General features: G+C 57.3%; 2 protein-coding genes across 3 annotated transcripts in view; one reads left to right on the top strand and one right to left on the bottom strand.

The window, feature by feature from the left end:
- Window positions 1–1,582, top strand: part of BRD3 (bromodomain containing 3) — a 35,943-nt gene extending 34,361 nt beyond the window's left edge. The window contains exon 12 of the mRNA XM_088018986.1: window positions 936–1,582. Within this exon, the coding sequence (XP_087875112.1) occupies window positions 936–1,051 (116 nt within the window). The 3' untranslated portion in view covers window positions 1,052–1,582. The remainder of the gene's footprint in view (window positions 1–935) is intronic.
- A 4,273-nt stretch (window positions 1,583–5,855) lies between these two features.
- BRD3OS (BRD3 opposite strand) lies at window positions 5,856–8,419 on the bottom strand. 2 transcript variants are annotated; one of them, XM_028093395.2, is made up of 2 exons: window positions 8,378–8,419; window positions 5,856–7,472 (listed from the first exon to the last, which is right to left on the bottom strand). In XM_028093395.2, the coding sequence occupies exon 2, from the start codon at window positions 6,924–6,926 to the stop codon at window positions 6,672–6,674; it is 255 nt and encodes an 84-aa protein (XP_027949196.1). In that variant the 5' UTR covers window positions 6,927–7,472; window positions 8,378–8,419; the 3' UTR covers window positions 5,856–6,671. The 2 variants fall into 2 exon arrangements, with proteins under 2 accessions (XP_027949196.1, XP_027949197.1); XM_028093396.2 differs by having other exon boundaries at window positions 8,342–8,407.
- Window positions 8,420–26,169: the final 17,750 nt, after the last annotated feature.

The raw sequence follows: 26,169 nt of genomic DNA, 5'->3' as shown, positions 1-26,169 counted from the left end.
CTGACCTGCCCCCACACCCCATTAGTTCCTCCTGGTGGACTGCATTCGTGTTTTCTAGACTGGCATATTTCGATAGTTTTGTGGCCCTCTGAGCTATTTTTACTCACACTTTTGACACCAGATGTGGGGGCTTCTGCTCACACCAGGTCTGCAATCCCAGCTCCAGGTGGCGTCTGGCAATTCAGTTCCCTTCGGACACTATTTACTTAGGGTTAGCTCAGAGCCCACAGGTTGGGGGGCTCCCCTCCACAAGACCGCCCTTCTCTTTGCCGCCAGGTGCGAGTCCTGGGCCTGCCTTACCCCTGACTGGCAGGCTGTACACTGGGGCTCCCACGATCCTCTGCTCAGACTTGACAGTTTGTTAGAAAGCGCTTTTTCTTGCCGTATAGTTTATTGTAAAGGGTACAGCTCAGGAGCAGCCAAGTGGAAGAGATGTGCAGGGAGAGGCACGGCAGGGGCATGCGGCATCCCTCCCCTCTCTGGGCATGCCACCCTCCCCGCACCCCCATGTGCCCCCGACCCTGGAAGCTCTCAGCATTCGAGAGTGTTCTAGCACTCCATCTGCAGCAGTCTCCCTTCCCTGGAGCTCCCAGCCCCAATCCCGCGGTTTTCCTGGTGACCAGCCGTCCCCCGAGTCACTCATGAGCATACACTCGGGTGTGATCCACAGGGGGCTCCTTGTAAATGACCAAAGACATTCTTATTACTCGGGGGGGATGCTAAGGGTTTTCAGAGCTCTGTGCCTGGAACCCGGACAAAGGCCAAACGCATTTCTTACCGTCCCGTCACCTCGTTAACGTAGGTATTCATTCCGGCACATGTTTGTTAATACTGACAGGGCAACTGGGTGAAGAAATGGGTGGGCCGCGGCACGGGCGAGTGCAGGGGCATGGGGGGCGTGGGGGGGCGCCTCTCACCTGCTGCGTCTCCCTCAGAGAAAGCGGGCTCTGCGCCCTCGGGCGGGCCGTCCCGGCTCAGCAGCAGCAGCTCCTCCGGCTCTGGGAGCAGCAGCTCCAGCGGGTCCAGCTCCGACAGCAGCGACTCGGAATGAGCCCTGGACGCAGAGCAGAACCCAGCCAGCGATGTCGCACACGCCCAGACTCTGCAGTGTTCCCTCCGATGGTTAATATACTGCTTTCCTTCCACGCTGTGCAGGTTTCCTTGTTAACTCAGTGTTATGGTATCTTCCAGTTTTTGCTTTAATAGGTCAGAGATCTTTCTCGTGTGTCCGTGAGGCTTTATGAGGAGGTGCGAGCCCGCATAAAGTCTTTTCTTCGTAACTGAGTCCAGTTGCTTGGAGATGGCAACTTCCAGCGCTGACCTGATGACCGTAGAAAAACAATGTCAGATGTGATCTGAAGTCTCTTAGGCCCGACCTGGTCTGTAGCTCCAGAAAGAATTGTTGGAAAGGAAGTTTCTCTGAGATGGTACTGTACTGAAGGCTGTCAGCTTTGCCAACAGGCGTTGTCTCTGTCCTTCGACCCCGAGCTCAGCCCCGCGGCCGGCCGGGGTCACCTCTTGCTGCGGGGGGGCCGCTGGGGGGTTCAGTGCGGCCACAGGCTCCAGTCTGGGCTTCTGCAAGGGAGGGTGGGGGAGAGGTGGGTGGGCGCGGAGGGAGGGGCGCCGGGAGCTCCCAGGAGGGAACACGGGGGCCGCGCGTACCGCGCGCAGCTTTCCATACACTGAAACTTTTACCTCAACTTAAAAAAAAAAAAAAGAAAAAAAAAAGAAAAGATTAAAAAAACAAAAAACAAAAGGAGACTTTTTTGTAAGGTTCAGCAATTTTCTACGAAAGTCCAGCCCAATGTGTGTCCCCGACTCGTGAGCTGCCGCTGCCGCACACTCTGGAGCTCTTTTCCCAGTTTCGTGTATATATGAACACTTTATTTATTAACATCATTGGTCATTTTTTTTTTTAAAAGAAAAACAAAACTGCAAAAGAAATGCATTAAAAAAAAAAAATAGCAGACATGCAGGCCTTTTAAAAGTGGTTCGAAGGAGAGCCCCAGCCCCTGCTCGGATGGCGGACTGTGGCCTCCAGGTGCTGGCGTCCCGCCACGTGTGCCGGTGCTCAATCCTGTCTGCACGCTCGCCCTGCCCCGGCCCCACCCCCTGCGGGGCTCGGGGTCTGTTCTCCGTGTGCGCGTGGGGGGGGGGTTGGGGACGTACAGGCGTAGACAACTATCCAGCTGCAGCACATTCTCAGTCTTCGTTTTGTGTGTTGAGTTCTTTTGTACTCACTTCTGGTCTCTTTAGGACTGTTTTAAAAGAAATCAATTTAGGGAACCCCAGTTATATAATATAAACTTTGTAATCTGAGAGAAAAAAATGTATAGTAAATCTAAGTCTTGATTTTTAACTTTCTATTGTAAAAAAATAATAATAATAATATACAGAGTTTAACAGAAGGTTATGTTTGGTTTTGTTTTTTCCAGAGGCTGCCCCGCGGCCTTTGAGTGCAGGGACGCCCCACACTGCCCGCTTGAGCTCGGAGCATTGTGGCTTCGGCCTCGAGTGCCAGGGGCCGGCCGTCCAGGCCCCCCCCATGGGGCGCCCCTCACCTCCCAGCCCCGAGGGCAGGGGCCGTGGGGCCATGGGGTGGGAGGAGCCTCCCGCCGCAGGAGGGTTCGCTCCTCAAAGACCACACCGGGCTCCCTGCTGGAGCATTTTCCCCGCTAGCACAGAAATGACTGAGATAGGGCTTTCTCCCAGACCTCCCTAGGAGGTGGGTGCTGGGGGCGGAGCTGCGGGTGTCCTGCCTTGGGTCTGGTGGCGAGTTTCCAGGCGGACAGGGGGACTGGTCATCAGAATCCGAGTAGGGGGGCAGTCTTTACAAATCCTAAAATGGGTTCAGGTTCCACCGGCCCTTAACGGTCACGGATGCCCTTGCTGGACGCGGCACTGGTGAGGCGGTGGGTGGTGGGTTACCAGGTTTCTTACTGCTGGTGATTCTGACGCTTGGTGAGTTTTGAGCCAGTTTGTTAAACTTTTCATTAAGTTTTGTTTATAATAAAAATATATGTGGATTTTTCAACTTGCCATTTTTTAGAGTTACCCTTGTGTTTCAAAGGTGTTTTCTAAGCAGATCTGTAACGGAATATTTAAACTAGGACTTTAATACATGACACGATGGATGGTCTTAACGCGGGATCTCTCTGGCCACATGCAGCAAGCGCGCCTCCCCGAGCAGAGGGTGCTGGGGGGCGCGTGGGGGGCTCCTGTGGAGCACCTGTCCAGCTGCGGGCATGGTGGGGGGCGGTCGCCTGTGTGAGCCATCGGGTGGGGGAGCGTGTGGTCCTCGAGCCCGGCACAGTGCAAGCATTTCAGAGCACTTCACTGTCCGCTGGCTCTGCGGGAGACATGGGTTCTGGAACACCTCTGCCCCTTTCCCCTGCCCCCCAGGAGGAGGCCGCCATGGCGCAGAGGGCTGCCGTCCATCCTGAGCAGTGTAGTTCGATGGTGCTGTGGTTTCTTAAGGCTGTCTGTGCAGACTTCAAAGCCGATTTCTCTTCTGAGTTTGGGGGAACGTCCTCAGCCCCCTCGAGGTCAGCCTGTGGGTGTTTGCCATCTCCACATCTCCCTGTGTTGGGGAGACTGCAGCTGGACAGGCAGGGCTGTTTGTGTCACGGAGAACCCGAGGGCAGATTTCACAGCCTCTTCTCGAGGGGGAGGGAACCATGTGGTTCGGACGTTGGCCTCACGGGAGCCCCGGACGCCCAGGGGGCAGAGACCCGTGCTCATGCTGGGCGGCGTCACCTTGCTTACAAACTGTAAGATACGTTTTCTTTTCGTTTCTCTTTTTGTTCTTATGCAACATCCACATCTGTGACAGCCCTCTGGGGAAAACACCACCCAGAGAAAGGATGCGTTCCCCCCAGTGTAGCCTGTTTCTCAATACTGGCATCACGCTTCCAGAAGTTTTTCTTTTTTATATTTAAATTGTTACTTTTCTGTATGATGTGCATGCAAGTTTACCGTAACTTTTCTTAAACTTTTTAGTGCCGTTTCTAGTATATTCCTGTAAATGTCAGTTACTGAAAATGAGTCCAATGTAAGTAGTTTTAGCTTGTTTATTGCAATGCTGGCCTCAACACAACAGAATAAAAATGGTAGAAAGTACTCTTTGATGTTTCTGGTAATCATGGACCCTTCTCCTGGGGCATTTGTTTTGTTTTCATAATAAAACCAAAAAAAAAAAAAAAAAGGTGCCTGTATGTGCCTTTGCCTGTGCTTTCTGGTGGCTCCCAGCCCCGCGGGTGCGCGTGTGGAGATGCTCTGAAGCTCACACCCTGGAACGCTCGGCCGTCGAAGTAGCCCTGGTCCTCAGCCTGGGCAGGAGGGCACCTGGATTTGGGGGACATGATTGTAGGCTTTCTTTTCCGCTAAGTGTTCTCTAGAACAAGCGGCCCTCTTCATAGAAGCACAGTCTCGGTCACACTGCGGTCCTCGCTCGTTCTTCCTCCTGTCTGGGCAGATGCCTCCCTGCGCTCCGGCCGCGCTGGGGCGGGTTCCGGGGCGGGTTCCCAGACGACAGGCAGCAGATGCTGTCCTGCTGGCACAGTCGCCCGTCTGCTGAAGTCTTCCAGCACTCAGCGCAGAGCCCGGCATGGAGGAGAGGCTTCTGCGAGCCATGTGTGGCAGACGGGCGCCTCTGACACCGTTTTCTGAGCAGTCCTGGCTGTTAGCACCTGGCCTTGCAGAGTCGTCCTGGGGAGAGGTTCTCAATGGCACCCTCCCCCCCCCAGCCCCCGCCCCCTGGTTGTCAGCAGGCACCTTTCCAGCATCCCCTCAGCACGTGCCATCCTTGTCCAGACTCTTACCCCCCCCCCTCAGGCTGACCTCCCCAAGGACGGGGACTGGGCCGTGTCCACTTCGGTGGCTCCAGCCCCGGCCGGGGAAACCAGCCGCCTGGGCTTCCCTTCGGCAGATGGTGGCTTCCTGGGCTCTGAGCAGCTTAGCGCCTGCTGTCCTATGGGCGGCCAGTGCATGTTGGTCACCTGCACACCCTGACCTGTGCAGACCTCGGCCGTGGCCGGTGCTTGTCTTCCCAGGTGCTTTCCATGCCTGGGGTCAGACTAACTGCCACCTGTTCTCAGGTTAATCTGAGGCGTGCATCAACATGCGGCACAGGCATTCCAGACGTCTCTGCAGTTTGCTTTCTTCCCAAGCAGGACCTAGATTGAACTGCAAAGATGTTGAGCAAACGATCTACCGGGTAATCCCAGTGTCAGGGCTGCTGGACAAGCAGGCCCCTACGGCAGGTCTTACTTGGTGTAGATGGGGCCAGCTTCCCTCTTCAACTCCGGGAGGAGATTCAGGAAATGTGACTTTAAGCCTCCCGACCCACACAGCAGGCAAGCCGAGGATCCATCACTAAGGCCCAGGCTTCTGGCTGGACGTTTGACATTTGGGGAACGTGCTCTGACCCAGCAGTTCCACTTCCGGGATCCTTGCTTAATGAACTTGCACACCCACAGAAAGATCCACGTCCGACGAGGCTCACGACATGCTGCGTGCAGGGCAGCAACGGGAAGTATCTCTGCCCTCCTGTGGGCTCACGGGAGTGCTGCCCGTCAGACATTTCAAAGCATGATGTAGATGTCCGTCTGGACAGCCGGGCAAGAGGAAACCCCCAGGACGAGATGCGCAGTGCGGGCCGTGCCTTAAGAACCGTGCACGATTGCATACGCAGAGCCGCTGCTCGTGGTTGTCTGCGGAGGACACTTTTGCTGTGCTTTATGCATTTCTGTAATGGGGTTTGTAGCAATCATTAGATTCGCCTGTTATTGAAAAAAACAAACCTGAAGTCAAGTTAACGTATTCTGAACAGACAGGTAAAAGAGTGAGGAAGGAAGGAGTGTCCCAAAGCATATTTATTTAGAAAAATCAGCTCTGACAAAAGATAACCCCCACAGTTGCAAAGCCACGCAGACCCGTTCCAGCGGACCGCACATCCTTTGCAAATGCCTCGCAAAACCTGCCCACACGGGGGCGCCGCAGGGCTGACGCGGCCGCCTCCCCGCAGAGGCCCAGCCTGCCCTTTGCAGCGCTGAGGTTCCGTCCGAAATCTCCGTCAGCAGCGGACGTGGAACTTAAGGGTGACTCTTGGTTTCCGGAATGCGTGTGGATGCCCTCGCGTGCTCGCCCGCGAGTACGTGGAAGTCGGCGTAGACGCTCCCGCCGCGCACGGCCCACGACGCCCGTTCCTCGTCGCCGAAGGCCCCGCCGCGGGGCTGCTTGCCGGCCGCTGACCCCGCCTGGCCCCGCACGCGGTGCTCGGCCGTGCCTGCCGCGAACCCCGTCACTTTTTCTAGATCTGTCCCGTTCTTGACCAGGCGGAAGGGAATGCTGGAAGCGACCCGGAGAGTTCGGAGAGGGTTGTGTGAAGCCAGGGTGCCCTCCCGCCTGGTCTGCTTGGAGACCTAAGGGTCAAGCCGCGTGTGTAGCGGCGCGCCGGCTGGAAGCGAGCCCGGAGCCGGTCCGCCGGCCGCGCCACGCGCGGAGACGGCTTGGGAGCCCCCGCCAGCATGCGTGGGCCCCTGGAGCACAGCCGGGGCTTCAGTCTCCAGCGTCTCCCCGTGAGGCCTGGAAGCCGCCGAGGCCCCTCGGGGAGGGCAGCGGGGCCTGGGCTCCGCACAGCTCAGCGCCCGGGCGCGGGTGTCCCGCCGGGGCTACATGATTGCACAGACCTGGGACCGGCCCGTGTCCCGGGACACTCCGAGCTTGTGCCTGTCCCGCACCAGGATGGCCTCGTTTCCGTACTGCGAGTACCACATGCTGCGGCTCCGGCTCAGGTAGGTCCGCGGGGGCGCCGACTCCAGCCGCCGCTGCTGCTGCCGCCAGATGAGCAGGGAGGCGTCCCGGTACCGGAGGCGGGCGTAGCTCTCCGACAGAGCCTTCTCCGCCAGCGGCACGCGGCCGCTCATCCCCGGCCCGCAGCTCCCCGCCCCTGGGCGCCCGCGCGCCGGGCCCCTCGGAGCCGGTCCTGGGCGCGCACGGCCGGCCGCGGCTCTGCGCCTCGGGCACTCATCAACCGCCTCGCTCGCCCTCGGCTCTGACGGCTCCTCAGGTCGGTGGAAAAAAGCACGAATGCAGGCCTCGCCGTAGGCAACACCCTCGGGAGGGATGCACTGCGAGGGAACCTGAGAGGAGCCTCGGGGGCGCCGGCAAGACCCCTAAGCACCGGCGAGAGCTGCACGGGGGCGCCCTGGACCGCGCTTTATCAGACGTCCAGCCGCCGAGGACGAGGCTCCCAGCGGCCGAGGCCTGGCCGGGCGTCCACTGCGATTCCGACACCACGGCGCGACCCACTTAACTTGAAACGATGTCTCTGGTGCCCTGCAGGAGAGGACACCGCACAGCTCCGTCCCCGCAACTGCCCTCCGCTGCTGCGTGCTTGGCTCAGCTTCCAGTGCCGCGGGGCCTCTCTGGTGGAGGCAGTCCTGTGTCCTCAGCTCTCGCCCAGGCGGACACTGCAAGGAAATGGACGTGCTGTCAGGGGCAGGGAGACAGCCCAGCGGCAAGGGGAGGCTCTACGGCACACGATCTCAGCTCTTTTGGGGTCAGAGCCTCCACCAAGCTACTGGTGCATGTCACCATTTCAGTTGCCGTCGGGTGACCCAGACCATGGGGCTGCGTTTAAGTGGCAGACCTGTGACTCCTCCTAGTGCCTTGACGAACTAACGGGGATACTGGGCAAGCCGCCCGTGGGAGCGCCAGTGCCTAGATCTGGGAAATGAAGTCCTGAGAACCCGAGCGGGCACAGGTTTCGGGACTGGTCCGGCAAGCACCCGGCCCGAGAGGGGTTTGCTCAGGCTGCCTCTGCTGAAGGCAGGTCGGTACTCACCCAGCCACCAGGGCCCTGCTTCTGCTCCAGGCAGCTGGGGGGGCCCCTGGGCTGGACAGAAAAATGTCAGGTGGAAAGCAAACAGGGAAGCATCCACTAACCACGCCCCCCCAGACGCTTTTCCATCCGTGCAAGGTTTTCCTTCTCCATGGCCCGTGCCCTGCTCACCCAGCCCCGCCCTCGTTGCTGGCTGCCGCAGATTCTCCCCAACTCGCGCGGGCGCCCGGGAGCCCTTCATGGCCCCTCTGGTTGCCTCCCCAGCATCCTGGGTCCTCCACGTATCCCTCTACCTCGCGCCAAGGGTCTCCCTGTCACCCTGTCCAGGTCTCCCATGGCCCACCTGCGCCCCCCCATCGCCTCCCGCCCCAGTCACCCGCGCCCCCCCATCACCATCTTCTCCCCATCGCCTCCCGCCCCAGTCACCGGCGGCCCCCATCGCCAGGCGCGCTCCCCCCACCGCCGCCCGCCCTCCCATGGCCTCCCGCCCCCCACCACCTCCCGCCTCCCCGCGCTGGCCGGAGCCCCAGTCACCCGCGCGGAGGGGCCTCGAAGGGGCCTCGGCGACGCGCGGACGGCCGGGCGGGGCGCGGGGCGGGGCGCTCCGGGGCGGGGGCGGAGCCGGCTGGCCTGCGGCCGCGTTTCCATGACAGCCCCGCAGGCATGCCCAGCCGAGCGCCGAGTCTGGGCAGGCCAGCAAAACGATCCAATGGGCGGGAGCGACTGTGTCCCTGTCCTGCCACCGTCACTGTTGGTCTGAGCATTTTATTGACAGTAGTTTTGTATTGCAGCTCGGGTACTTTTGCCAGTGCTGTAGCTTTTGCTATCCGCATCCTTACTTCTAATAATCTATACATTTTTAAAAAATAATTGTGGGTGTTGGGTATTAAGGAGGGCACTTGTGATGAGCACTGGGTGTTGTATGTAAGTGATGAGTCACTGAAGTCTACTCCTGAAACCAATACTGCACTGTAATGTTAACTAAAACTTAAATAAAAAAGAATAAATAATTCAAGTTTGTCCCCTTAGGGCTTTCTCAAAATTATGTCTTGAACTCCCCTGTCCCCATGCTGTCCCTGAGAATTCCGCACCCCCTCCAAGCATACCAATAATACCCTCATCAGCTGGCATCTGCTCTCTCCCTTACCGGGTGTATTTCACGGTTTCCGCAGCATTGATGAAGAAAGTGGTCAAGAAGGGCGTTCCCCCCTCCCCCCCCCCCCCCGCCCCGCTCCCAAACCTGCCCCGGGAAGGCACTTCTTACACCCACACCGCCAATGCGCATCCTGCACGGGGTGCAGAACATTCAGGAAACAGACCATGTGCCAGCGGTAAGTCAGTTTCAACACAGTTCAGTGTTCAAGTCATACATAAACAAGGCCACGGGAAGAATGGTCCATAAAACAACAATGAAAAGATAACTAGAAGAAAGCATATGTTTTTCATCATTAAGAAACATTTCCAGGGCGCCTGGGTGGCTCAGTTGGTTAAGCGACTGCCTTCGGCTCAGGTCATGATCCCAGAGTCCTGGGATCGAATCCCACGTCGGGCTCCCGGCTCGGTGGGGAGCCTGCTTCTCCCTCTGACCTTCTCCCCTCTCATGCTGTTTCTCTCTCTCTCTCAAATAAATCATAAATAAAATCTTTAAAAAAAAGAAACATTTCTAAATTTCACGTGGGTCAAAGAGGAACTCACAATACAAACTGTAAAGTATTTTAATGGAATGAGGATGAAAATACAAGATGTCCAGATCTTGTGGGATGCAGTTAAAATCATGCCTGGAGGGAAACAGAGCTCTAAAGGCATACACTAGGAAATAAACACAAATACGGCATATACACAGGGTATAGGGAGACTGAACTGTCTTTGCAATTGCTCTGTGAATCTAAAACTTCCCTAAATTAAAAAGCTTATTTTAAAAGTGGAAAAAAATGTTAGCTAACTGGAATTAAAAAAAAATAGGTGAAAAGGAAAATCACAGAGATGAGAGGAAATTTGCAATCTATATGTCATTAATAAGGGACGTAGGGTCCAGTTCCAAGACAGAAATCCCACCAATGAGTTAACCAGAAAGAAGTTAATGGAAGAGGTTGTTCCAAGGCACAGAGTTATTAACAAGGTAACTGTCAAGATAAAATAAAAATGCCTAAAGTATCTCAGAAGTAGCAACAGCAGGAAGCAACTACCACCTCAAAACCTAAAGGAGCAAAGGAGGGTCCTATTACTGAAAGTAATATTATGGAGACTCTACAAGAATTTACGAACTCAGAGGAGGGACAGCATGGAGCTGAAACTCAGACTTTTGAGGAGGGGGAACCAGCAGCTTGAGCTGGTGTCTCTGAGTGCCCCAGTAGCGGGGGGCCCAGACCCCAGGGAAGGGACACCAGCCAGATGCTGCCTCTGGGTGGCGGCAACATGATAAAGTGGATTTTGTGCTTGTTGGGAAAAACACAGACTGGATTCAGCAGCTGCTTCAGGGGGGAAAAAAAAAAGTGAAAAATCTTTGCTGGGGGCGTGCACACTGTCAGGAAGCACGCAGGAAGCAGAGAGGAATGAGCAAGTTTGGCCTCCCTCTCCAGTTCCCAGTCTGTCTCCCAGAGCCTACCAGGAAGACTCTGGCAAAGGGACAAATGAGGTTCGCAAAGTCCTGGTCGGAGCATCACAAAGCAGAGCGTAAAGGATATTTGGATCATGTTTAACATAAAGGCCATGGGTGACAGGCCAAAACTACAGAATGGGCACAGTCCCGCCCTTCATTCATTCAGCTGCCCTACACACATTTCTATGCATATTGGAACTCCATACAACAGAAGCAAAACCTTAAAACCTAGCTCTGCATGTCTGCCTAAGAAGATGCCACTCTTTTTCATACTAGAGTGAGACAGTCTGGCCTCTACCCGGCTGGAGGAGATGCAAAGTCCAACAGACCTTTCTGATTCGGGTCTCCTTCCGTCTGAATATCCTTCTCCCTGAAACTAAATTGCAAAGTCGCTTCCAATGACACTTCCTGAAAATGATAAAGGGGATGAGGAGATACAAACATACATGCTTAACAGGCAATGGGGGTGGGGGGACCACGGAGAGCTGCTCTCCTGCACAGTCCTTGTCGAGAATTTCTTGCCCTCAGCCGCATCTCAGCTGGGCAAGTTTTTTTTTAACTACTGGGGTGACTTATACCTTCATTCCCAAAGGACATGAACCTTCAATAATCCCATTTATTTATTTTGTGGTAGCTTTCTATTAACTTTTACTTTGGGTGGCAGGAATGCTAAAACACACCTCAGACCATCCCCCCCGTTTGGGCCTTACTTCTTCCTGCTCTCAGTGTGAGGCAACGACTCACTTTCTCCTTGGTATGAGGGATCCATCACCCCAGCCAGCAAGGTAACCTACTTCTTAGTGTTGGGGCGCCTGGCTGGCTCAGTGGGAAGAGCGAGCGACTCTTGATCTCAGGGTCGGAAATTCAAGCCTCATGTTGGATGTAGAGGTGACTTAAAACCCCTACCTACTTCTTAGTGTTTCGATGCGGCGGTATGAGGAACCCCAAATTTCCAGGTGGGCCTCTCATCTTCCAAGTCAAAGGAGCCATTCTAGGCTCCCTGGTAGACGTATTCCTCCCTAGAGAGCCAAGACTTCTGAGCCTTCAGAGCTCAGAGGCGGGCGTGGGATTAAGAGGGCTCTGAGGAGAGCCTGGGAGGCTCAGTCGGTTAAGCCTCTGGCTCTTGATTTTGGCTCAGGTCATGATCTCAGGGTCGTGGGTTGGAGCCTCACGTCGGGCTCTGCACTCAGCACAGAGTCTGCTTGTTCCTCTCCCTCTGCTTCCTCCCTGCCATCCCCTCTCAAATAAATAAATAAGTAAAATCTTAAAAAAAAAAAGAGAGAGAGAGAGAGAGCGCTGTGAAGTGTTAATAGAAATCAGGGGAGCCATTGCCCCTCGTGCCCTTTGGGTCCTGGACACCAGCAGTCTGGCCGTGGGGGAGACAGCACCCCGTATCTGTCACTGGTTCGAAGCACACACTCACTTGAATCTGTGAGCGAGGACCTCAAACTTCCATGGTGTTGCTCCCCAGTGGCGCTCTAACCATGTCCTCGGTGGGCCACCCCACTCGCTATTAGGTGGGCACTTCTGGGTGATGGAGCCTAGGGAAGACCAGTGAATTCCATGAGCACGAGCCCACTATTTGGCTTCTTTTGTTCAGGAATGAGCTCCTCACTCAGGAGCGCTGTTGTGCGGGAAACCATGATGGTCAACAAGGCACTGCCCGACTCCATGAAGGGCGGGGGAAGCCAGTGCTCGTACAGAATCCGTGTCTATTCCGGCGAGACGGATGGAACTCCTGTCTCCTCCCCGACAGACCAGTCCAGTGTCGTAAGCGTGCCACCACTTGGCTGGTGGGCCCTCATGTAAGGGTGCCATAACGAGGGCCCAGCACTGGCCTTGGCTTTTGGCAGCGAGGCCCCCCCGCCCCCCACAGTGGCAGTAGGCAGATCATCTCTGGCGGTGGAGGTCAGTGGAGTGGTCTGAGCCGTGCCTCTGTCCCTCCATCCATGATCGCTGTACACATGAGCCATCAAGCAAGAGGCCAAAACGTTTACAGAACGGGTCCCACGTCCATCTGATTATTGAGAGCCTCCTCTGCAGGGGATGGGCCTTGGCGACATCCACCGGGGATGCCGATGTCTTCACAGTCTGCGTCCTGTCTAGGACACCGTCCACTGCTTCTTCCCCAGACCTCCTTGTCATCAAGCTCCCAGGAAGTTTCTCTCCATTCCTTAACCATCCAGCCAAACCGTCGGCCCTGGAAGCCTAGACCCCTGAGCTCCATGGAGGCAGCATAGAGATGACCCCTTGGTGCTCTGAGGAGGGGGCCCTGCTGGGTGTGTGCTGCTTCTCTGGGCTGGAGGGCAGGGCCTCCTGGACCCAGACCGGACCCAGACCTCCGAGGAGGGCCCAGAGGTGCTGCCCTGAGGCCAGTCACGGGACCCTGGCCCTGCCGGGGTTGGCAGCTGCCGACTGGACTCGCAGGCTGCCAGGGACACCGCTGCTGAAGCCTGGCGGGTGCAGAAGTCTGGTGGGGGCACGGCCGGGGCAGGGAGCAGGCAGGCTTGTGGCCTTCCAGCAGCACCTGCTGGCAGAGCCTCACACAGCTGCAGGCAAAGCCATCCGAGCACCTGCAGGCTGGTGGCAAAGGGTGGTTTGGAGCTGACGGACGTTAATTCAGAAACCGGTGCATGTCTCACGTCCAGGATACAGAAAGAATTCCTGCAATTTAATAAGAAAAGGAGATGAGCCAACAGTATAAAAAAAAGAGTAACCAAGAAAATCCAAATTAAGGAGCGCCCTGATGGCTCAGTCAGTGGAGCGTGCGACTGACTCCTGATCTCGGGGTTGTGAGTTCGAGCCCCGCGTTGGGTGGAGAGATGACTTAAAAATTAAATCTTCCAAAAAAGAAAAAAAATCCAAATTAAGATGGTAGTGTGAAACCACCCATATCCACAGGAACGTCTAAAAGCACAAAAAGATGGACCCATCCACATGCCAGCGATGGCAGGGCTGTGGACAATGCTAGCCGTCCACGCTGCCCGTGCACATGGATACAACTCTGCAAGATACTTTCCCACGAAGTCCGAGGGCCCCGGAACTGTGATCCAGCCGTTCCGCTCCCAGGGGCCCACCCAGGGCAGCCGCGTGCGGCTGCGCCCACAGGGAAGCATGCACATAGCAGCCCCGAGCCGTAATCGTCCACCGTCCGGGCTCTCAGACACCGGGAAAGAAGTTGCGGCGTGTTCCCACAGAGCCCTGACAATGAATGAACCAGAGTCCATGCAAACACAGGGATGAATCCCAGAAGCATAACCGTGGAGGGGAAAGAAGCCAGCCCACACCCTAAAACACTCGACTGAATGATTCCATTTATGTAACATTCAGAAAGAGGCAGCACTAATTATAGCATTTAGGGTTGCATATTTCGATGGTAAAAGTACCAAAAAAAAAAAAAAAGTGGGGAGCGCGGATGTCAGTGTGTAGCCACCAGCTTGCAGGGAGGGAGAGGAGTGCAGTGGGCAAAGGCTGAGGCCCGCGGGGTCTCCTCGAAGCGCTCCTTTTTGACCCGGGGCTGGTTACTTACGCTCTTCCGTTATAACATCGCCTTAAGCCGCACATTTGCTGTGGGCATATTCCCGCATGTCATATCTCACAGAAGATTTTTCGAAGGAAGCTAATTATAGATCGTGAGGAAACAGACACCAGCTAAGGCCAGACATCACATTCTTTCACCTACGAATGTGCTGGTGTTTTTACGAATCACCACAGTGACAGGTCACATCTTCGGTAGCAATTGCTCATTAGTACCTGACGTTTGGTCAGTGTTCATAGTTCCTGGATGATCCGACAGATGCCATTACATATTTAACTTGAAACAGGATCCAAACATTTGGCTGCATTTGGCTGCATGTCTCTTAACATCTCTCTCCCTCCATAATGCCTTCGCTACTGCGTTTACCTCCTTGCCACGGAACTGTGGAATAAGCCAGATCCTATGTTCTGTAGGAGTATCTGTGGCCGGGATTTGGCCGATTGCAACACCACGGTATCATTAAGGTATTGTCTCCTCTGTGTGTTCTGAAAACTGGGGGTTAGATCTGGAGCCTTGATTAGACTAAAGCTCAGTTTTTGACCAGGTTCCTTCATGGGTGGGTAGGCACATACTGCGGGGGGCTTTCTCTCTCTCTCTCTCTTTTTTAAAGATTTTATTTATTTGAGAGAGAGCGAGCAAGCACAAGCAGGGGCAGAGGGAGAGGGAGAAGCAGACTCTCTGCTGAGCAGGGAGCCGGACACGGGACTTGATCCCAGGACCCTGGGATCATGACCCGAGCTGAAGGCAGATGCCTAACTGACTGAGCCACCCAGGCGTCCTCTCTCTCTCTCTCTCTCTCTCTCTCTCTGTCTTTTTAAAGATTTTATTTATATATTTGACAGAGAAAGACACAGCGAGAGAGGGAACACAGGAAGGGGCAGTGAGAGAGGGAGAAGCAGGCTTCCCGCGGAGCAAGGAGCCCGATGCGGGGCTCGATCCCAGGACCCTGGGATCATGACCTGAGCCGAAGGCAGGCGCTTAACGACTGAGCCACCCAGGCGCCCCTCTCTCTTTTTTTTTAAAGTAGGCTGCACGCCCAGCATGGAGCCCAACACAGGGTTTGAACTCCTTACCCTGAGATGAAGACCTGGGCCGAGACCAAGAGTCGGACCCTTAACCAACTGAGCCTCCCAGGTGCCCCTGTCTTTCAATATTAAGAGGGACCAGGGGGCTGGGGGGTCTCAGTAGCCTGGTGTACCCCTTCCAGATTTCCCCATCCCTCTCTCACGGGGTAATTGTAACCTGCCACCACGGATCATCACTTAGGACCATTATATTAAGGTTGGAAATTGGTGATTTTCTGATTCTAACTTTACTTCTGGAATTCTTCCATAGGGAAGAACTTTCTTCAACTGTTTGGCTACCCTGAGATATGGTTCATATGGGAAAAGCAGAATAAATGCCTACTTCTTTCCTTTTACTTGGCAGTTTTCAGAAGAACGGGGTGGTGCTTTACCAAACTCCAAGGGGAATTTTTAAAAGTCAGGGTTTTTTTTTTAAAAAATAGCAATATGACTTCATGAATTTCAGTGTATTCGATATTTTTCGAGCAGTTGCATTCATTCTGTGTTTGAGGATCAAGATTCCTACATGCCTGGCCAGTAGGAAACCCGGCTGCTGGCAGCGCCCCACCCTGTCTAGAAGCTCTGGGGGAAAGAGTCTACCCCACGCCTCTCTCCCAGCTTCTGGTGGCCACCAGCATGGTGGCCTTCCGTGCCTGTAGCTGCATCATCCGGATGGCCGCCTCAGCCTCCACATGGCCTCTCCCTTCTGTGTCTCTCATAAGGACACTTGCCAACGGATTTTGGGCCCAGTTAATCCAGGATGATCTCCCCATGTCAAGATTCTCAGTTAATTATACCTGCAAAGATCCCCTCACCCCCTTGTTTTTAGAGAGAGAGAGACAGAGAGAGAGAGAGAGAGAGAGAGAGAGCGCTAGTGGGGGCAGGGGAGGGGCAGAGGGAGAGAGAGAATCTTAACAGGGTGTGGAGCCCGACTCAGGGCTCGATCTCACGACCCTGAGATCATGACCCGAGCTGGAACCAAGAGTCGGACACGTAACTGACTGAGCCACTCAGGCGGCGCTCAAAGACCCCTTTTCTGAATAAGGTCAGGGGCTTCAGGGATTGGATGTAGACATATCTTTTGGGGGCCCACCATTCAGCCCACTATAAACCCTAGCAAGGAAACTGGTGCGGAAAAAATGGAGGTGATCTAGGAGGGGTTATTTGGTCAGCCTGTGGCTAAAAGCAATGAAGATAGAGCTCGTCTTAGGGAACAGGACAAAGGGAGCCCCACAGCGAGGTAAACCGTCTCCCGCGGTCACCTGGAGTGCCGAGCTCTGTGGAAGGCTCTGGAGGACAAGGGATGGTGCCCCAAAGCAGTGAATGGCCGTGGTGTGTGACGCTTCCAAAGGGGCTTTTCAAGGAAGAAAATAAAAAACTAAGATTCCTCCATTTTAGTCCAAGACATAGACCGCTAGCCCAAGGATGCAGGGGTGTGGCCTCTCTGGGGAGACGGGAGAGCCTTCAGCGTGGGGCGTGGCCAGTTCTGCCAGCCCAGAGGCTGCAGAGGGAGCCCGGGCGGTGGGGCGGGGGGTCAAGTTTGCGGTGGGCTCTGCTGTAGCTGTCCTTACCTCCGAGGCTCTTGGCCCGAGGCCTCCCAATCAGGCCCCGCTCCTGACAGGGGAGACCCGCCGGCTGGAGAGCCCAGCCTTCCCCGGAGCCCGGCTCTCTCTCTGCCTTACAGCTACAGGGCTGACAGCCTCCTTATCTATGCTTTGAAACGCTGCTCCAGCTTTGAGACGCGGCCTTGAGGGGGCGGTTGAACCAATGGGCCGTCCATCGACTTCCTCCAGCGCGCTCACAGCCGCCTACACCCGCTGCCGGGGTTCCGATCATTGTGCTCACCCCCAGCGTTCGACTCCTACTACTGCACCCCCAGGACATTCTCTTCCCATAGGTGTCTGTCCCATCCCGGTTCACCACTAGAGAAAGTTCTAGCGATCACTCCCCTGTGCCAGGAACTCACAGTACAGCACCGAGCGCCAGCAGCGGGGCTCTTGCCAGATGGCTGGGGCCAGCCAGTCCATAATAGCACGCTAGAGTCTGCTTCCTGGGACACCTCCAGGCACCAAGTATGGGTGTGGGGGCGGGGAGCAGGAAAGCCCCGGGCGTGGGGGGAACACAGCAGACAGCAGGGTCTGTTTTGCTTGAAATGAAAGGCAGGTGGGGGTGGCTAGGAAGTTGTCAGGCCCCTCCTGGACCTGGGCTTGGAGATGCTGTCGTGCCTCTCTGGCCATGGCAGGAGGAGCTGGGCACGGCTGGGCCCGCCTGGCCGGCACCTCTGGCTGTGAGCGAAGACCTGTCATGATGGGGACAACAAAGAAAATCAAGGGTCTGGGCCCCGGGAGCCGAGGCGAGTGCCGTTTATGATGTCACAGCCTGCCCAGACGGGATGGACAGTGAAAACTTTGATCCGTGTCTTGACCATGGAGGGTGGGGAGAGAGGAGGCCTTGGCCCAGAGACAGGAGAGAAGGTGGGTCTTTCTGAGACCTCCCTCCTGACTGTGTTAACCCTGGGCCAGCTACGGCCTCCCACTGAGGACAAGGCACGCGCAGGGTGGGTACTCAGGAACTGTTTTCTGAATGGGTGGGTAGATGGGTGGATGAATGGATGCATGGTGAGTGGGGGGTGGATGGTTGGATGGTGGGTGGTGGGGGTATGGATAGATGGGTAGGTAGATGGGTGGATGAGTAGGTGGGTGGGTGGATGGTTGGATGGTGGGTGAGTGGGTGGGTGGGTGGGTGGCAGGTGGGTGGATGAATGAAGGAATGAATTCATGCCAAGCACTGTGCTGGGTACTGGGAGGCGCATGAAGGAGGTGAACCCACAAGCCAGGCCCAGAGGAGCCCAGAGTTCACCCCACGCCCAGGTGGACATCTCCAAGCAAGGCATTGAAGGGGTGCTGAGGAGGCAGGAGATGGGCCCTGAAGGAAGAGATGGTGGAGATGGGTTCTCAGAAGCACACATGTCGTGAGTGGACCAGGCTCCCAGGGGCCCACGGCTGGAGGCAGCTCAGTGGTGGGGCGGGGGTGGGGCACGCAGTTCAAAATTACAGGCGCAGGAAGTCGGGGGCTGGGGTTTGGGGAGGCGGGTAGGAGGGGGCTCAAATTAGACTGAGGGGCTCTAATGGGGGCAGGGGGCCTTGAAAATCGTGCCCAGGAGGCTGGCTGTGCTCAGAAGGCAGTGGGAGCCAAGGGCATCTTTCTTTGTTTTTAAGTAGAAAAGCTTTATTGAGACATAATTCTGTACACCTCCTCGTTTAAAGGGCACGGTGTCAGAGCTTTTAGTCCACTCGCAGAGTTGTACAACCACCGTCAGTCAATTTTAGAACATTTTCATCGCCCCTCCAAGAAACCCTGTAGCCACAAGCAGTCACTCGGCGTCTCCCCCGTGGCCCCGGCCCCAGACCACCACTGACCTCCTCCCACTGTGTCTGGACTCGTCCGTTGTGGACATTTCCCGTATATGGAGTCACGTAACACATGGCTTTTCAGGTCTGGCTTCTTCCACAGAGCACGGTGTTTTCTAGCTTCATCCCTGTTGCGGCACATGCCCGGGCATCTCTCCTTTTGGTGTGCGTGTGGTGCCGAACACGTGACATAAACTATACCACTAGGGGTAACATGTCAGTGCACGGTGCAGGGGCATGGAGCATGTTCCCGCTGCTGTCTCCAGAACTTTCTCATCTTACACACGGACCCCCGTCCCCTCCCCCCAGCCCCTGGCACCCACAGTACTCCTTCTTGTCCACGGATTTACAGATTCAGGGCACTTCATACAAACGGAGTCCTATAATACGTGACCTTTGGTGTCTGGCTCTTTTCAGTTAGTGTGAAGTTCTACAAGTTGGTCTGTGCTGTAGCGTCTGTCAGAACTGCACCCCTTTTTATGGCTGAATAACATCCCGTGGTATGGATGCGCCACACGTATCAGCCATTCATCTGTCGGTTGACAGGTGGGCTGCGTCCACCTTTTGGTGATTGGGACTGGTGCTGCCGCGCGCATGGGTATACAAGTTTTTGTGTGGACACAGGGTGGGTTTTGAGCAGCGGGGAGCCTCACGGGTTTGAAGGGTCTCTCCCGCTGGTTTGGGGTGGGGGGTCTGCAGGGGTCAAATGCAGAAGAGAGACTGGGAAGACATGGCCAAGCCTTGAGGAGGTGTGACACACAGCCGTGCTCCTCAGCTCCTAGCACATGCACTGGAGCCCCACTTTTGTGACAAGACTCCCAGAGACAGGCCAAACTTGCCTGGTTCCAAGATGACCAAGAGTCTCCATGCTAGCCAGTCCTTGCACGCAGACGGGGCCAGCCCCAGCTCCCAGAGAGCCCCCCAGAGGCGTCTCACGAGCCCCACCTCACAGGGGAGAAAGCTGAAGTTTCCTGCCCCCTGCAGTGTCACCCCGTGGGGAGGGGCAGGCTCCTCACAGACCCCTTGCAGCCACGAGCCACGTGTGGCCTCTGGCTCAGTGGCCTCTGGCTTATCCTCTTCACTGTGGCTCCTCCCACTGACGAGCTAAATTTTTACTTGCATGTCATTGTAGTCAACTTACAATTTAATACTCAATTTGTTTTTGGCCAACTTCTAAGTATGTTTGAGACACCTGGATAGCGAATCTGCTTTCTCCATGATGAGCTTTCTGGGGACGGTGGGGTGTTCAAGCTGACAAGGGCGGCCAGGGTCAAGTACACGCTGAAGCTTGAAGACTTTCACGGGGAAAAGGGAAGGTAAAATATCCTGTTCGTATGTTTTTAGGTTGATTCCATGTTGAAGTGATAATATTCCAGATATATTGGATTAAATAAAATGTATCATTAAAGTGGATGCCACTTACAGGCAGCTGTTACTCAGCTGTAGGGAGGCGTGAAGGACTCGCCGACACCGGCCACAGCACGGGGAACCTTGACATTCTGCTGGGCGAGGGAAGCCAGGTCCAAGGGCTGCACACAGTAGTTGATGTGAAACGTCCAGGTCTGGGCTAGGCAGCATATTGGGGATGAGAGCTGTAAGGGGTACGGGGTGTCTTACGGGGACTGTTCTAGGGTTCAGAGCACTTGTGCTGCGGTCTACACAGGGGTCTAGCAGGCATGTCCCCTTGGCTGTGCTGACTTATTTTCCCGCGAGGGGGTAGGGCTGCAGGAGGGCCGGCAGGGCCCGGGGGCAGGGCTGCCTCCCGCTCAGGTCAAAGGGCAGCACGGAACATCAGTAACGGCCAGCAGACTTTGCTCTGGGCCAGAGTGTCACAGCCGAGCCTGACGAGAAGCACGTTCAGCGGCAGCGGGCGGCCTGGGTCAGCCCTTAGGTCCTATAACCCAGCTGCACGGGGCCTACAGCTTCCCCGCTGGGCCCATGAGTGCCCTGACGAGGGCGCCTGCAGAAATCTGGAATCTCCCCCAAATCCCTACTTGTTGGCTTTATGCCTACAAATGGCGTGAGTCCTGGAGGCCCTTCGTCCTTCCTGAGAGCCCTAAGCAGCTTGCCCCCCAAGAGCTCACAGCGCCTCTCAGGAGGGCCTCAAGCAAGGTCCCGGACAGTCTCCAGGAGGTGACCAGAGAAGGGCCATTTGGCAGTAAGATAGCAGAGGTCAGTTTGGAGTCCAGTCTGTGTCTTTGGACTTAATTTTGATCGTTGAAACAACAAGCTGTGTAAATTCTGTATTGTGCCTTTTTAAACATAATGTAAAAAAGCCCACACCCAACAACCCAGTGGGGCATAATCTGAGTCCACAGTGGGCCAGATGGTCTTTTTCTACACCCATACTTTCCTGGGAGATTGTGGCAGCTGAATTTGCATGATGTCGCTACAAATGGAATTTGCAAAATGTGTGTTCATGTGGTCTGGACATGAGAATAACTCCTTCACCCAGTCATGCTGGGGAGAGTCAAAACATTCACTTCCCCTTTCCCCATGAACAAAACCTCCTGGAAAGAGGATTTGGGAGGGATGGGGGGTAGAGGGGTGGAGGGATGGAGGGAGGGAGAGAGAGATGGAAGGAGAGACGGATGGATGGAGGGAGGGATAGAGGGAGGAATGGATGGATGAAGGGAGCGTAGGCAGACTCCTGCTTCTGTGGAGGCCTTTGCGGGAGAAGTCTTATATGTCCCTGGGACCCTGCCTTATGGAATAAGGCCCCCTCAGCCTTGGTCCTGTTGAGAAGAGGCATGGGGACCCTGCCGCAGCTCTTGGTGTTGGCGGCGGAACCGGGCTGGGGAAGCCCCCGCCTGGGTTGCATGTGGTTCTCCGAGCAGCCTTGTGTGGAAAGGAGAGCTCTCGGGTGTTCGGACGGGCAGAGAGCCCTCCAGCCCCTTCCAGTGCGGTGTGCCCTGTGCGCAGCGTGGGGAGACGCGCTGTTCCTGTGCCCAGCAAACTCCCAGTGCTGCCCCGGGAATGAGACTCCAGCCGAGGAGGACGCCTCTGTGGGAGCCCTGGAGGCTTTGTGAGGGCAGACTGCCCCCTGCGCTGCCACCCTGGAGCCATCGAATCTACCAGAAGCGAAAGCAAAGTCCTCAGCTGGAGGCACGACAGGAGACAGAGTCCCTATTCAGACGGGAATTCAACCCTGGCAAGTCACTCAGCTCTGTGAAGCTTCACCTGCACAGCAAATCTAGTAAGAGTGCCCCCCAGCTGGGGCTGGGGTGCATTAGTGCAAGCCTGCCGTGCACACGGGGCCCCTAAGCGGCAGCTGGGCCGTCCTCCCCTGCATGACTTACTGTCCTGGGAGAGGAGCAGAAGCGGGAAGCCCGGGCCCACCTGCCCTAAAGCCTCCGGAGGCCTCTCTGGGACTCCCAGGGACCCGACAGCCACCAGGCTCCCAGGAGGTGCCCCCCTCCAAGCTCCCCCAACTTCAGCCCAGACACAGGGTGTCTCCCCAGCAGTCACTTTCTGGTCAACCTGATGCTCCTGCCAGGCTACCACCCCATTTCTGCAGTGGGGCGTGCGTGCATGTGCTCACGTGCGCATGTGCGTGGTTTGTGTGTGCGCGTGCGTGTGTGCGCGTGCGTGTGCTTGTCCATGCCTCTCAAGCACTGCATTCTGTTGCTGAGTCAGTATCTACGTGCTGTAGACATCACAGCATTTTCCCTTCTCCCTCATCACCCACCCACCCAAATCAGCTTGTCAAGGAACAGCAGAAAGTCTCAGCATGGAAACCGCTTTCAACAGCAACACCTGGGTGCTGGGCAGGCCCGGCGCTTGGACCTGGCTCCCTCACGAATTGCCGGGAGGCCCGGGCAGCTCGCCAAATTGCCCAGCGTGTTGGTTTCTGCATTTTGCCATCCAGGACAATAGTGGCTACTGCGTGAGGCTTAAGGGAGGTGAGGTGAGCGTCCGTGGCTCTCGGGTTGGCCACGTGGCCCTCAGGACGGTGGGGGGGGGGGCATCTGTTACAATCACGAACGCCATCAGGATAAACCCGCTTGAGTGTGCTACGCCCGTGCAGTCTTACAGAACATGCTGTTATACACTCACGTGACGATGTTAAAGTTCGTTCATTATAGACATTGCTAGAACAGGCTGCAGATCACTCCATGGATGATGGCACAGCCTGGTTCGTAAACCTTGGCATCAACTTACCCCACGTCTGTGACTTCCATGAGAAAATCTATTGGGTTTAAAAATCAGAGTTGCAGTTACTTTGCCAAGTTGTTGGTTTATTCATTTGGTGTTTCGTTCAGTTAAGTGTTTTCTGAGCGCCTACCACAGGCCAAGCCTAGTCTGCAGTGCTAGGCGTGAACTGGGGACAGGAAGAAATGGTCCCTGCGGCCCCAGAGCTCACTGTCTAGAGAGATGAGACTAAATGAATCAGGTCTGGAGGAGAGGATCGCAGAGGATGTGAGGGGGTGAGCTCTGTGGACAAGAGTCCCGGGCGGACACATGGCCAGTGGAAAGGTCCTGAGGTAGGAGCATGCCAGGTGTGGCTGCTCCTTTCCTTCATGCAGGAAATGAAGTCATCCAGCGAGGGGGCACATTTTCTAGGGAAAGAATTCGCTTGTACCTCTTTGGCCAGGAGAGTGATAGGGTCTCACCCAAGTTTCTCTGGGTCCTTGCTGGTTGCCAAGGATGGATGGAAGGGGGCAACGGTGGGTGGGTGAGGTGGGGAGAGGGGGCTGTGACCTTTCTTGTCTACTTTGGGGTACATGGCTGGTATTGGCACTCCCTGCCCGCTGGGCTGGGGGCCCAGCTCCCCAGCTCTCCTGTGGGCTGCCCTGATGCTCAGCACCGAGTCTCTCCCTCCCCCTGAAGAAATCACTGGCTGTGCTAAACGTGGGCCAAGCTGAAGTGCGGCCTCGAGGGTACCATTTCCTTGTCTGTGAGCATGTCTCCAGGGCACCATGTCCACAGGATGCAATGGGAGCTCTGCCCCCCCCCCAGAGGTGTGCCACAGATGGTCCTGGCAAATAGCTCTGGGTCCCAGGGCATGAGGATGGCAGTAGGGTTTTCTGGACAAGTGTCCCCTCTTTCTGATCCATACTTTGTGTTGGTACAGTCTGGACCTGCTCATCACACCCACACCAAGTGCCAGGGAGGGAGTCTCTGCCAAGTTTCCATCCATCCATCCATCCATCCATTCCTGTCCAGCTTGCCTGCAGAGTCTCCCAAGGACGTTGTGAGATACACATGTTCCCAATGCCAGATGGGAAACTGGGAATGCTGAAGGGGTTGTGGCTGGCTCAGGACCGCACAGCAGCAAGGTCTGAGTCTCCCGGTGTGACCATTCTCAAGGCTAAAACCCCAGCTTCCCCGTCCAGCTGGGCAGCCAGGTGGTGACAGTGCCCTCCGCAGCCACCAGGGGGCAGCATACGACCGTCTGCATGGCCAGGGAAGCGGGGGGGGGGGGGGGGGGCGTGCCTATGTCCCAGGCCCGGGCTCATCATCTTGGTTGGGTCTCTGCCCAGGCAGGAAGGCCATGAAGGCGGCGAGGACAGAGGCCCTTTTCTTGCTGAGGCGGTTACCTGTGGGCGAGAGACACACGCATTAAGGGGGCACCAGAATAGGGCACCCCAGGTGAAGAGCTGCAGGAGCCCCATTCTGCCCCAGGCCCTGCACAAAAGCTCCAGGATGTCCTCTTGGCCCCTCAGAAACAATTCTGATGGAGTGCCAGGCTCTCAGCTCTACAGAGGGGGAGGGGGCGCTGCAGAAGGTGCCTGCAAGGCTCTCAGATTGGGGGCTGGAGGGGCTGGGGTTCAGGCTACGTCCTGTGGTTCCATTCCTGGCGGGGGGGGGGGCGGGATGCTGGGGCGGGGGTTACCTGCTTTTGCCTCTGGCCAAACAGGCTCAATCGCACCCCTCTGAGGCAGGCTCCTCCCTACGTGGGTTCCTCAAAGGAAGGAGGCCTAAACGGTAGCTTGGAGCTCCCCGGCCACTTGGCCTGATTTTACTCCTGCTGTGACCACTCTTCACAGGGCCTGGGGTGTGTCCCGGAGGCCAGCTCCTCTCCTGCTTCTCTCCGTGGGCTGGCCCCTGGCCTGGCCCCCCAGGCTTCCTCCTCAGTCGGGGAAGGGGCAGATTTGAGCTCTGCAAAAGGCCTGGGGGATCCTCTCTGCACTCACCAGTTGGGGGTGGCACCCAGCGAAGGAGGGGGCTGGGCCATGGGGCAGCTGCCCGGTGCTGCCCCAGTGAACACAGGTCCAGAACTCAACCACGAGTGTCCAGGTGGGTGGCCTCACCACCACCCCAGCGATGGCCGAGAGACTCAGGGTGGGGCTGTGCCTTGCCCAGGGTGGCGCAACACACCAGTGATGAGAACCCACGGCTCCTGAGCTGAGCCGGGATCCACATCACTTCATTGCCAGATGGCTCTTCATGCCCTTGAAGCCGTGCCACTGTGGTGGGGGGAGGCCAGCTGCTGAAAACACGGCCCCCACCCCTGGGTGCGGCTCAGGAAGGAGTTCAGGGCGGGGTCAGTGGACCCTGCAGTCAGCCAGTGGCCTGTCAGGACCCAGGGCCCAGGCAGCTCTGGCCTCATGACCAACCCTCTCTCTCACTTACTAATCTCACATATTCCATCTCAGATGCCAGGATTTGCCCTCTGGGCAGCTGCAAGTGGCCAGGCCTCTGGGTCACAAAGTGGGGGAATCCCGACCTTTGTGCGGGGTCGGGGGTGGGTGGGGGGTTGCTTTCGGGTCCGAGGCCAGAGCAGAGAATGGAATGGGGGTTCTGGGCGCATTCCCCGCCCGTGTGTGCCTCGGGCCTCGAGTTATCCCTCAGGGACGGCTTGATGGACCGAGGGGACGCGGGGGGCCTCGGTCCTGTCGGTGCCCCCTCCTGGGTCTGTCCTTTACGAAGGGCCGTGCCGAGGCGCCCAGCGCGACAGGGACCACCGACTGATCGCCACCGAGTGGGACCGCAGGGCCAACGCAGAGACCGAGACCCGGCCATCCCTCCACCGGCGAGGTCGCTCGCCCCGGGCGCAGAGCTCCCCAAAAGTCCGGGCGCCCCGCGGACAGAGTGGGCGGGCCCCGGGCGGCGCCGCAGCCCCCGCCCTCCGCAACTTTGGCGGGCGGCGGGGCAGGAAGTCGGGGGGCGGGGGCGGCGCCAGGCCCGCGCGCCGGCCCCGCCCCCGCCCCGCCCGTGGCCGCGCCCCCGCGCCCCCCGCGCCCCCGCAACCCCAGAGCCGCCGCGCCGCTGAGTCCGAGCGCCGGGCGCCGAGCGCAGAGTCCGCAGGCGGGGCGAACAAAGCGGCGGCGGCGAGGGCGGCCCAGGCCCCGGACTCGCCGAGCGAGCGACCCACCGGCCCTTTGTCTCGGGCGGGGCAGGAGAGGCGGCGGCCGCGGGGCGCCCCGAGCGCAGTATGCGGCGCCCGGAGGGGCGGATAGCGGGGCGCTGCGGCGGCGCGCGGCGCGGAGCCCGGCCTGGGGCCCGGGGGCGCCCGTGTGTGTGAGGGGGGTCCCGCGCGCTGCGCGGCGCCCACCCCGCGGCCGCACGTGGGCGGGAGCGGCGGCCCGCGAGGAGCCGGAGCAGGAGGAAGAGGAGGGGACGCGCGGCGGCGCAGCGGGGACCCCGGGCCGCCCGCGCGAAGCCCCGCCCCGGCCACCGAGCCCCGCGCGGGCGGGCGGGATGCCCCGCGGCCGCCGCACTTTGGCCCGAGCGCTGCCCTGAGCGGGCCGGCGGTGCGGCCGCCGCGGGCG

The sequence above is a fragment of the Eumetopias jubatus genome, unplaced genomic scaffold (assembly GCF_037043125.1).
Source record: "Eumetopias jubatus isolate StellerSeaLion01/CBP00866 unplaced genomic scaffold, mEumJub1_p1.0 scaffold_15, whole genome shotgun sequence".
NCBI classification, from domain to species: domain Eukaryota; kingdom Metazoa; phylum Chordata; class Mammalia; order Carnivora; family Otariidae; genus Eumetopias; species Eumetopias jubatus.
The sequence above is the reverse complement of the archived record's forward strand: the minus strand, read 5'-3'. Positions and strand labels throughout refer to the sequence as shown.